This window comes from Pleurodeles waltl, chromosome 3_1, assembly GCF_031143425.1.
Source record: "Pleurodeles waltl isolate 20211129_DDA chromosome 3_1, aPleWal1.hap1.20221129, whole genome shotgun sequence".
NCBI classification, from domain to species: Eukaryota; Metazoa; Chordata; class Amphibia; order Caudata; family Salamandridae; genus Pleurodeles; species Pleurodeles waltl.
The window spans coordinates 1,905,765,991-1,905,778,439 of record NC_090440.1 but is presented as its reverse complement, the minus strand read 5'-3'; the positions used below and the strand labels follow the sequence as shown (position 1 = coordinate 1,905,778,439).

Sequence of the window (12,449 nt, the reverse complement as noted above, 5' to 3'; positions counted from 1 at the left end):
GGCATAAAACCTTTCTCAATGTCAAAGACTGACCGTACTATAGTCATTTAAATAAACAAAGCATAATTTACTTCCTGGCAGCTTCAATCAGGCTATAAAGTGAAAGGACCACGACACTCCTTGAAGGGGTAAAAGGCCGCTTTAATAGAGCAGGTCTGGTAAAAATACAACCTTGGCATAAAGCCTCCCAAAACTACCCAAACCTCACTAATACAAATTCATCACCTAACCCCTCCTTCTCCCTCTAAAGTGACCCCACCTCACTACCCCTTGTCCCATCCCCACCTTGACCCGACCAACCCATTAACCCATCTGTCCTGCATTCACGTTCTCCAGTTACCCTTGTCTGTGATAACTCCCTGCCCTCTCATCTTTTCTGATCTACCCCTTCCCCCCCGAAAGGCACATACCCAAACCAGACCTGACTATCAGCGGCGAAAACTACAACCCCCCCCCCCCCCCCAATACTTACAATGCCCATTACCGTAACCAACAACAAAGCAAACAAAATCAAGACCTGCCCTGTTAAAACGCAAAAAAACACTAACCGCTGATCCATGGGAGAAAACAAATCAACTGGGAATGACCCACTAAATCCCCCCCCCCCGATTGATACACTAAAGGAAAACAACAATCCACATGGGTGGGCGGGAGGGCACGAAGACAAAAACACCCACTGGGTGTGACAAACGGCCAAAGAGGCCACCCACACCCAGCCCATGCCTTTTATCCCCTGCCTACAGCACCGCCCCATCCGGAAACCCTGCCCAATCCACATTCGGGCTCGTGGAACATTCCACATTAGCCCGATAAACCCGGGGGGAGACAGGGCTAGCTCTTTGCTCCCTCCCAAGGCCCCATCGGGCTATAAAGTGAAATGACCACGACACTCCTTGAAGGGGTAAAAGGCCGCTTTAATAGAGCAGGTCTGGTAAAAATACATTCTTGGCATAAAGCCTCTCAAAAGTACCCAAACCTCACTAATACAAATTCATCACCTAACCCCTCCCCCTCCCTCTAAAGTGACCCCACCTCACTACCCCTTGTCCCATCCCCACCTTGACCTGACCAACCCATTAACCCATCTGTCCTGCATTCACGTTCTCCAGTTACCCTTGTCTGTGAAAACTCCCTGCCCTCTCATCTTTTCTGATCTACCCCTTCCTCCCCGAAAGGCCACCCAGGAAAACCCGAGCAGGCGTTTTCCTGCCCCACCCAAACCTATCTACCTATCCCATAGACGTTCACCCATTAACTCAGCAATCACCAGCCGAAGCTCCAACAAATAGTGCTCATTTCCCAAAAACGATAAATGCACACCATCCTGCCGAAATAATTCCACATCAGAAACCACAATATTCTTGTGTGTAAGAACCGAAATGCCCTGAGCCTTACAAAAACTCCTCATCTCCCTGTTAATCTTCCTATGCTGCTTCTCGATCCCTCTAAATGAATGAGCACCCCTCCACACTCTTCTCGGCACCAAACTCGTCCAAACAATATGTGTCCCTGACCAACGTTCTTTAATCCTACAAAAATCTAACTTCATAACCTTCAACAAACCAATACCTGACAGTGCAACCCCATCACTCTCCCCCAGATGTAAAACCAACAAATCAGGACAAACCCCTTCCTCCATCCGTTTTGCCAACACATAGAGTAACTCACCCCATCTCATCCCACTCCTTCCTACCCAGCTAATCTTTATCCTTGACCCATCCAGCCCTAATTGTCTCCCAAAATGCCGCGATGAAGCTTGTTTCTCCGCCCAGCGAACAAAAGAGTATCCTACAATCCACACACCTTGTCAGGACCCCCAACGCAACCTACAAGAAAAAATATGTTAAGTAACATACTAGCGTTGATGTATATGAAAAACCCCATAGAAATAAAAGGAATAAAGCATAGAAAAGGGAAAAAAGGGCGAGGTATAGAGAACCAAAAGCAGGAAAAATAGATAAAAGATTCAGAGAAACCCACAAAAGAGATCTTACTGCTTAAAAGAACGCACATACCTCTGAAAATATCTCAATCTCCACCTACCCAATTGTTTAATTGATTGGTCTGATTTACCTTGTCTCCTCGCCTCCGTTGCAGCTCCAATCCTAAAAGAATGTGTACCATAGATACTGGTATCCAAACCCAACCTCCTAACAGACATCCTCAACACAGCTAAAAACTGAGATGCTGACAAATGCGTCCCATCCTCCTGAACAAATACAAACCTTGATGCTTGAGGCAACACCGCTGAAAAAGAAAACCAACAACGCACTGGACAATCAATTGATTGTTTAGCTTTTAAAATCACCTCCTGACCCCTCCCCAACTGATCCCCTTTAGAAAAAGGCAACCATATGCAAATACCCTCATCCCCAACTCTCACATTCTCATAAAGAAGCCCATTACTCCCTTTTACACCTAAAAGCTCAGAAATCCTAAATGCCCCATGCAAAAGCCAACACATACAGAGAGAAAATAAACGTACCTCCCAACCAGAAAAACAAAGGACACCCAAACTGCCCAACAAAGACCTCAACATAAGAGCTGTGATAGGGCGCCTCCGGTCACACCTCACCCCGCCTGACCTGGCCCATTCTGCCAAAATCCTCATACACGCCTTCCACGGGATCGTAACCCCAAAAATACTTATTATAAAACGAAACCCCAGACAACTTACCTGATATAGTGACCGCCGCTAAACCAGCCTCAATCTGCTGCATAACAAAGCGAACTGCTTTCTTGTCTCCTAGAAATCACATCAAACCCACCCAATCGACGTACCGCATCGGAATTCAAAAATTCCAACCAAGCCTGAAAATAAGACCTCTTCGTCGACGGAGCTATAGACTGCTGAACTAGCTCCAACATTCTCAATCTCCTACTTCCCACAACTCCCCAGGTATGGCCGTCTTCTGGACATCCACTCCCGGCGCCAAGCCATGGAATCTCTGCCACTGAAAACGAGATAGGGCATCAGCGATGTCATTATTAATGCCAGGCACATGTCGAGCCTTGAACAAAATATTGAATTTCAAACAATATGGCAAGAAAACCCTCAACAACTTAAGTACCTTCTCATCTTTTGCTTTCTGGGAATTAACCAAATGCACCACCGTCTGATTGTCCACATTGAATATGACATTCCTATTTGCCAAGAACCGGACCCAAATTGACAACGCGACTACTAAAGGGAAAAATTCCAAAAATGCAATGCTAAATTTAGCTCGCTTCCAACTCACGGGCCAAGCCTCCGCTGCCCAATGACCATCCCAAAACACACCAAAACCATGAGCACCGGACGCATCTGAAAATATCTGAATATGCCAAAGCCAATCCTCTTCCTCCACCAGCATCGTCACACCATTAAAATCCTTCAAGAACACAATCCACATCCGTAGGTCCTCCTTAACACATGCCCGAAGGCGAATATGATGATGTGGCAAAAAGGCACCACGCAGCGCAAAGCTGAGCCTACGGCAAAACGCCCTGCCAACCCTTACAACTCTACAAGCAAAATTCAAATGACCCAATAAAGATTGTGCCTGACGCAGCTCCAGCTTGGGTTTCCTCACAGCCTCCTCTAACATAGCAATCAACTGTTGTACTTTAGTCCTAGGCAGCCTCACTTCCATTCGAACAGAGTCCAATTCAATACCCAAAAAATTAAGGCACGTTGCAGGCCCTTCCGTTTTGTCTCTTGCCAACGGAACCCCAAAAAGAGACATCAAACACTCAAATTCACTTAAGGCTCTGCTACAATCTCCTGAGTTGGCTCTCCCAACAAAGAAAAAATCATCCAAATAGTGAGTCACAAATCTGCCACCACCATGAAATTTAAAACACCATTCCAGAAAGGAACTAAACATCTCAAACAATGAACAAGAAACTGAACACCCCATCGGCAACATCCGATCAACATATATAACATCCTTGAACTGCATTCCCAATAAAGAAAAATCGTCTGGGTGAACCGGCAACAGTCTGAAGGCTGACTCCACATCTGATTTCGCCATTTCTACACCTTTCCCACACTTTCGTACCAACGCAATAGCCTCATCAACCGATGCATAGTGAACCATCGAGTCTTCCACTGCGATAAAGTCATTGACTGAAGCCCCCGCTGGCCATGACAAGTGATGGATCAGCCGGAACTCACCAACCTGTTTTTTAGGGACCACACCCAAGGGGGAAATAGTCAAATTAGGCAAAGGCCACTCTAGAAAGGGGCCCACAATCCTGCCCAGTTCCAGTTCTTTTTTCAACTTAGCCCTCACCACCTCAGGATGTTCCCTTGCAGACTTTAAATTATTAGCCCATCTTCTCAACCTCGGGCCCTGATAACATAACCTAAAACCATCTGAAAATCCACTAAAAAGAACCTTGGCCTCAAAACGTGGATAAAACTGTAACCAATAGGCAACCACATCAAATCTAATAGGCGTAGGGCCCTTTACCTGCCAATGGCTGCATATGTCCTCTACCTCTGTCGCCTCCTCTTGACGATGGCCCATGTCCAGCCCACTGAAACCCACCGAAGCATTGATACACTGGGTGTCTCCCACCACAATTGGAGCACTCATGTCTGAATTTACATTGTTGTCTATTACAGAGACCGCTGTTGAAGGACCAGCACGCCCCATTATATTGAAATTGACCTGAATCAGAAACCCACCCCAACTTGGGTGGGACGCCCATGAAAGGGCTTATACTGAACCGGTAAACCACTCGCCGTATGCGTTGTGGGCGCATTCCTTGCTGTACGTAACCACTGCATCCATAATTCGTTATCAATTTCACCCCACATCTTAGTAGAGTCCATTACCTTCCGTGCCCTGAATTCTTCATCGTACCTAAACAATCCAAAACCGCCGAAATCCACCTGAGCTCTTCGCACAACGTCCATGTATTTTAACAAAGCCACACAAGAGTCCTGATGTTTTTCGCAATAAACACTAGGGTAAATCAAAAAGGCCGATGTCCAATTTTCTATCGTGGTTGGGACTCTAGGCCTCCTAGCCAATTCCCATTCTTCTTCTTTTGACCCCTTTTTCGCCTGACCCTCCCTATGAAGCAATTTGAAAACGTCAATAAACTCCCCTTTCCAAATTTTCTCTTTCAAATTCAGAGTGAGATGCGCCCCCAAAGGCATCGACACTCCCATATAAGGCAGCTTCTTAGACTTAACCCCAGCCCCCGCTTCATCACCACCCGTAACAGCACCTGTAGTCTTCTTACTACCATCACCTAACTCAACCTTTTTAACAGACCCATCAACATTGTCACCACTTACCTCCAACTTACCATCCACCTCCGTGACCGAACTCACCTGAATAGATGCATCCACCTTACCCATCCTGTACTCTTTTAAACCACCCATAACCTCCAAAACCCTTGCCCCACGCAAACCTCCCAATTGTTTCCGTAGCTCATGAACCCTTGCAGACCCCACCAACCCATCCTCACCTCTCGGCAAACTTCCAGCCGACACATCCTGGTGATGAGCCTTAGAGTGGCCGCCCTGGACCTCCCCAGGCATATCTCCCGTTAACACCACCCGCTGCCGTGACGTGACTGGTTCCTCAAAGTCGTCATCATAGTCAAGAAATTCTTCATCCATAAAAGCCAAACCAGCACCAGCGCCCTGGCTAGTGGATGGCTGTGCTTCGTCAACTCCAATGGTCTCCCCCGATGTCGGGTAAACCGCTCTAGGTTTAACCCTCACTTCTTTCTGGTGTACCGAAGGCGCCCTGACCTTCACCGGCATGCTCTGCTCACCAACGATCTGCCCAGACTGCCGGTGACTCGCCTGCAACCCATGTCCGCTAGAAGCATGGGACGTGTCACACCCAGAAGGACCTTCCCCACCATCGGGGTGCCAAAAATCTAGACTAACATATGCCCTACCTATAGCACCAGAACTGCTCCTCTCACCACACACAGTACCTTTAAACACAGCCCCACTATTGTCCGCTAACTCATTCTGCTCCCCTAGCTGCAAAACAGCCTGATTACTTATCCCCCAAGATTGCACCCTATGCAACATTGGACTGACCTCCCTCGGAATCAACTGCATAAGCCTGCCACCTTTCTGGAGAGCTGACCCTGAATTCCCTTTTTCCCCTTGCACTAATGCATCACCCTGACTTACGTGAATCTCCTCCTCATCATCTGAAATAACTACCACTTCGTTATCAATATTGGAGACATGGGCGTCCCTTCTAACTTGTGCGCCCGACCTCCTTTCTTCCGAAACTGAAACCTGCCGACAAAATACACTGGGCGCCGCCATCTTGGACGTGTCCGCTAACATTCTTATCTCTAACGTCAGCACGTCACGCTCGGCGCCTCTTTCTACAGACGCACAAGCTTGTTTTGTCGATCCAATCCGCGCATGCGCGAATCGAATCTGAGCCCCCATGCGGCCGCGCATCGCCACCGCAGTCTTAGCAGAGCCTCTGCCTCCTGCTGTTACCCACCTCAATAGCGACAAGCCTTGCCGCCTAGGCAGCCTACAAATTCCCTGCCTCTTCAATCCGCCCAGCGAGTGTCCCAGCAACCCAGATTCAACAATTTCTTCCCTCTCAGGTGAGTGCGCGACCTTTCTACTGGTGGCGCTTTTGGCACAAAATCTTTTCCATGTCTTGACTGGAGATGTACAAGCTGCAACGGCAGCAGACACCCCATCAGCTGAAAGCCGTCAGCCTATGCGCCTGGTGGGGCAAAACACGTGTTGGCTGACTCCCATGGTTCCTTTCTGGATTTATTTCTGATGTGGTTTACCACTTTCCATAGTCAGTTTACCTTTTCTCTGGAGGACTTGGGTCCATGTCCCCTGGTCTAATTAACCAGGCAATTCATACAGGAAGTCAGTGCCTTTGGACCCTCTTCATTTTCTGGAGTTTGTTTTGCAACCTTGCTCGTGTTAGTGTGGGGGTTTGGCCTAAACTGCTTTTTGATTGTGAATAGTGGTGCAGTCTCTATTGATGATTGACGTTGCGTGATGTTTTCACTTTTAGTACTCACGGTAATGCTTATGTTTTTCACATTTCCTACAACACTGTCATGAGGTTCCCCCTTTCTGCAACCTGTCCTGAGTAACAACTAATCTCTGCTGACCTACCCCAGTGAAGCTGCGCATAACAAACCTCTAAACTGAGGGAGGGAGGGAGAGAAGGAGGGAAAAAACCTGACCAGCTCCTACCTCTAGGACCAAATGCACTGGAGAGGGGCCAAACTAAATTGACAGTGACAGAAAACTGTCCTTCAACCGTGCACCCAAGCTTAAAGTGACTCAATACCAAACCCCTGATTGCCTGGATTGCACCACCCGCCTGGGTACCTCCGTGGGTGGACATCCTTGGGATGCCACCACCGGGACCCCATCGGGCAGGAAGGCAAAAATAACCACACCATTTTGAGAGTAAAAGGCCACATTCCTAGGACAGGTGTGCAGACTCAACTTGAAATTTAAATATTAGTGAAAAACCACAGCTTCACTAATACAACAGAATTCATAATCCCCCCACCCTTACGCCTGTCCACCCTGACCAAAATAGTCCCCCACATGTCAACCAAACATTAATTCCTCAGAATCACCTTTCTTCCTACTCTGTCCCCTGAACTCCACCCAACCATCTGTCCCCTGCATTCCCTCAGCCATGCCTACCCTGCAAGGCCCCCAACCCTTCCGTCCTGTCTTGAGGTTCCCGCTTTCTGCCATCAAGAAAAAACACTGTACAGGCAATTTTCTTGCCCCCCCTACCTTGTGATCTCCATTATGAAATTTAACAGTGCTGATGCTGAGCGGTAACTGAGTAGTGGACTGTCACCAAACAGTCTTGTGTAAACTTGTACAAAATAATGTCAAATTAACTGGAATGCGGCTGTCCCAAAATAGCCCTTAACAAATACCCCTGGCCAAAACATCAGCCAAATATCATTCATCTTTACAAAGAACGCCAAATCAACGCAATGAGGCTGTCGCCACACAGCCATTAATACCAACCTTTCTTGGCCAGAACACTAGCTAAAGTATCCTTTATCTCTAGGCAATATAACTAATTTCCTAAAAGGATAAGTGGACACCATCCTGTCTGAAAAATTCAAAATCATTCTTCTTAATATCACTATGCTCCAGCCACCCTTCCCTATTAGCTTAGCAAAATATTTGCATCTCCTTTTTAGCTTTTCTCTGCGCTTTCTCCACCGATGTGTATTTGAAAGCACCTCACCGCACCCACCATGGGACAAATGCAGTCCAAAAGAGATGAGTCCCTGACCAGATCTACCTATAATATCTAGATCCGCTCTCATGGCTTCAAGCAACCCCAATCCAGATTCCTTAACTAAGTCATTTTTCCCCAAGATCAATTATTAAAACATGAGGACAAGCCCTATTAACAATCAGATTGGACAAACAAGGTAATAACTGCCCCCACTTCAGTCCTCCCCAACATTCCAAATGTACATCCTCAAAGCGAAACCCCAAATTTGTCCCCATGGCCTTTTCTCTGCATGCTTTTCTGCCCTTTGGATGAAGGTGTGATACGCAATCCAAATCGAGAAGGCTGCCAAAGTCGATCCTGTAACACAACCTAGGATGAGAAAACTAAATTACCCCCCACAGTTTATAACCCATCCAAACTTCTAATGTAGGGCAAACAGCAGTTAGAAGAACATCTACCTAGCATTCTTATTTGCACATATAGAAACCCCCAATTTCTCAGCCTCAGACGCTGCACCAGTTCGAAAGGAATGTGTACCAAAATTACCTGGAACTCCCCCCATACTTTGTAAAACTTGCCTGATGACTGCCAAAACTTGACCTGCTCTCAAATGAGATCCATATTCATGTCTAAGAACATGTTAATACCTTTAGTTGTCTAGTCCGTTTTGGAGCGAGCTAAGAAAATCCGGATAGCCTCACCTGATATTTTCACATGTGGAACCACCAATCCACCTTGCTTTTTCTCCCCTAAAAGTTCAGAAATCCTAAAGCCCTGAAAAATAACCAAATCATGCAAAGCTGAAAGAAATTACTTTCAAATGTAGAATAACAATGCTGCTGTAAATGCAGAAATAAACCAATTAACTTGCCTATAGTTACAGGTTCTCTCACAAACGTCTATCTCTTGAATCCGTTGCCCAACATGCCAAAATCCTCCTACCCAACTCACCTGCAGACGGTTCGTACCTCCAGAAAGTTTTCCATAAAAACTGATGCCCCCTAACTTCCCAGTATGGTAGTGGACATACTCTCTTCTTTGTTTTTCCCAATAAAATGTACTAAATCATTATGCCTGGTCTCAGTGGCTGCAGCGCTATGGGTCTCAAAGCAAGCTCCACTTCCCAAAAACTCATCCCAAGGTCTTCTGTATGCATCCCGTGTGCTTGGAGTAATAATTTTTCTAATACATCCAGGATCCCCATTGTGTCGGGTCCCAAACCTCCTATGGTACCACTGTGTTCTGCAGATACGCTCCGGGCGCCAAACCAGATATTCTCTGCCACTGTGAACAAGGTAAAGCGTCCCCAATGTTATTGTCTGAACCTGGCACATGCTTGGCTCCAAAAATAATGTTATGCACTAAGGATCCTAGCATGAAACGCTGTAAAGGTTTAAGCAGCTTCTTATCCTTGACTCTCTGGCTATTGACCAGGTCTACTTCTGTCCAGTTATCCACATTGAAGAGCACATTTTTGTTTGCCAACGGTCCACCCCAGACCGCCAAGGCTACCAATAAAGGAAAAGACTCCAAAGAAGGCACTACTCCTACAATGTCTTCCATTGCTTTGGCCACTGTTCTAGACACCACTTGCTGTCCCAAAAGACTCCAAAACCTTCACAACCTGCAGCATCTGAGCAGATATGAACCTGCCACTGAAAATCCTCCTCCAGGGACCACATCGAGACCTCATTGAACCCTTTCAGAAAAACCATCCAGGAGTAGATTGCAGTGGGGTGGGGCAGATTGGAGTGGGGTGGACTGGAGCGGCACTGGAGATAGCTGTATCAGCAGCTAAGAGAATGCATTGCCTACTGACTAGGAAGGTTTGTGATACACATTGTGTCAGATGCACTATGTACTGGCTTAATTTAGAAACTGCATGGCACTTTAAACAAGTTTGGAGTGAATGTTGTAGATAGGCTTGCTGTATTGTGAGTAGCACTGGGAGCACAGTTGTACTGTGAAATTAGGATGGTGTTGAAGTATTAAAACCCAAACTCCACCGTCAAAGCCGCTAACCTAATCTGTAGATTATGCAAATGTCAGATGTAGTCGGTCTCTTGTCCCTTGAGTGCTTGTCTTCTCTATTGAACACTTTCAGGGCCTATACAAGGCAGATTGCAGGTAGATTTACATTGCTTAGTTTTGACATAATAGCAACAATGAACGATTTAATACAAATGATATATAGGCAGAGAGGTGTTAAACAGGTTTTTTGTTTTGTGTGATGAAAGAATTGTAAAAAGAGACCCGTAAGTAAAGAAAATATAGCTGCTTGTGGGATATCGTGGATGAGAGAAAAATGTACATATCGGTTTTGTTGGTAACGGTTTGCTGTTTTACACCATTAACCTAAAAAACTCTGTCTGTCTGAAAGATTAAACCTGTCAGTTTCACATGAATATCAGATGCTCAAATGTTTGGTCAGGATTTCAAAAAAAGGAAAGATTATAATGGACAGTGTAAACCAGCTTTCTCTCTACACATGTGGACGGAAGCAGCAGGTTTTTCACCTAGATTAAAGAAAGTTACTTGCTGGATAATTAATGGCAGTGAATCTTATTTTGTCTTTTTTTATTTTTTTATTTTTTATTTAACTTCCAGAGACCTAGTGGACATGAGTGATCTCTTCTTGGCCATCAGCAACGAGCTGAAAACATATGATCTGCAGTGTCTTAAGTTCTTGTGCATAGACTTTGTCACAACACAGAATCTTGAGAAGATCACTGAAGGGTATGAACTTTTCCAGGCTTTGGAACAGAATGGCAAGCTTGAAAAAGTAAACAGTGGGCTCCTAAAGGAGCTGCTTTTCAGAATAAAACGAATGGACCTTTTGAAAAATAAAATGGATACCAACCAGGAGGAAGTTGAGAAAGAACTTCAGGATAAAGCCCAAATAAGCCCCTACCGGTAAGTTTGATTATGGCCTGGTGTGACCTTATTTGAAAGCTCAGTTATCTATCTATATATATATATATATATATATATCTATATATATATCTATATATCTCTCTCTCTCTCTCTCTCTCTCTCTCTCTCTCTCTCTCTCTCTCTCTCTCTCTCTCTCTCTCTCTCTCTCTCTCTCTCCAGTGTTCTCATTAATGGTGTAATTTCAAATACCATCATCTGTGAATGATATAATAGAACATATCATTATCTCGAGTAATGTAGTATGTGAGGTCATAAGCAGTGTATTGCAAGGTATATAGGGCCAGATGTAGCAAAAAAAAAATTGCGAGTTGCAAATTGCGAGTCCATGCGACTCGCAAATTGGTATGCAGTACGGTGTCTCAGACACCGTCTGCGACTCGCTATGGGGTCGCAATGACCCACCTCATTAATATTCATGAGGTGAGTCGCAAATTGCGGCCCCATAGCGAGTCTAGGCACTCGCAAACATGGAGGCCTGCTGTCGTCAGCAGACCTCCATGTTCGTGACTGCTTTTAAATAAAGCAGTTTTTTTTTTTAAGTGTAGCCCGTTTTCCTTAAAGGAAAACGAGCTGCACTTAAAAACAAATCCGAAACCTTTAGTTTCGGTTTTTTTTCAGGGCAGGACCACTACCTACCCTGAAAAAATATTTGTGGGTCCATTCACAAAGTGGAAGGGGTCCCATGGGGACCCCTTCCAATTTGCGAGTGGGTTACCATCCACTTGAAGTGGATGGTAACTGCGACACCAAATGGTATTGCATACCACTCAGAATCGCAAATAGGAAGGGAACACCCCTTCCTATTTGCGATTCTGAAATGCATATTGCGAGTCGGTACCGACTCGCAATATGCATTTCTGCATTGGGAAACACGATTAGCGAGTCGCAAACGGCAATTTTTGCCGTTTGCGAGTCGCTATCCGTTTCCTGCATCTGGCCCCAGATGCTATGTTTTAGCTGACATTTTCACCTAGCTATAACGCCACTTTAATCTTGGTTTTGTTTTTAATTGAATTTCTGTTTTTTTTTCTTTTTAAATGTAACCCATACCTAACTATAACATCACTTTAACATTTGTTTTTTTCAGTGCATTTCTAGGGTTTTGTTTAACTTAAAGTAATATTGTATTTCATATGTTGCTATGCCAACTCCCTGCCACCGATGGATTTCAGCCTCTGGCCAGGCCCTGCGGCCAATCCCCTGTGGGCAGCCAGCCACCCATGGGTGGGCAACCCTAGACTGCACAAGCCTTTGGCCATGCGCGGTGCGCCATTTGACGAATGTTCACAA

At 45.6% G+C, this 12,449-nt stretch overlaps 1 protein-coding gene across 4 annotated transcripts in view; it reads left to right on the top strand.

Annotated features, from left to right (window-relative positions):
* LOC138285741 (caspase-8-like) overlaps positions 1–12,449 on the top strand; it is a 188,743-nt gene that overhangs the window by 52,485 nt on the left and 123,809 nt on the right. For all 4 annotated transcript variants that reach the window (XR_011201638.1, XM_069226073.1, XM_069226072.1 and 1 more), the window contains exon 4: positions 10,833–11,138. Coding sequence is in view for 3 of the 4 variants with exons in the window: in XM_069226073.1 (XP_069082174.1) it covers positions 10,846–11,138 (293 nt within the window). In the remaining variant the exon portion in view is untranslated. The remainder of the gene's footprint in view (positions 1–10,832; positions 11,139–12,449) is intronic.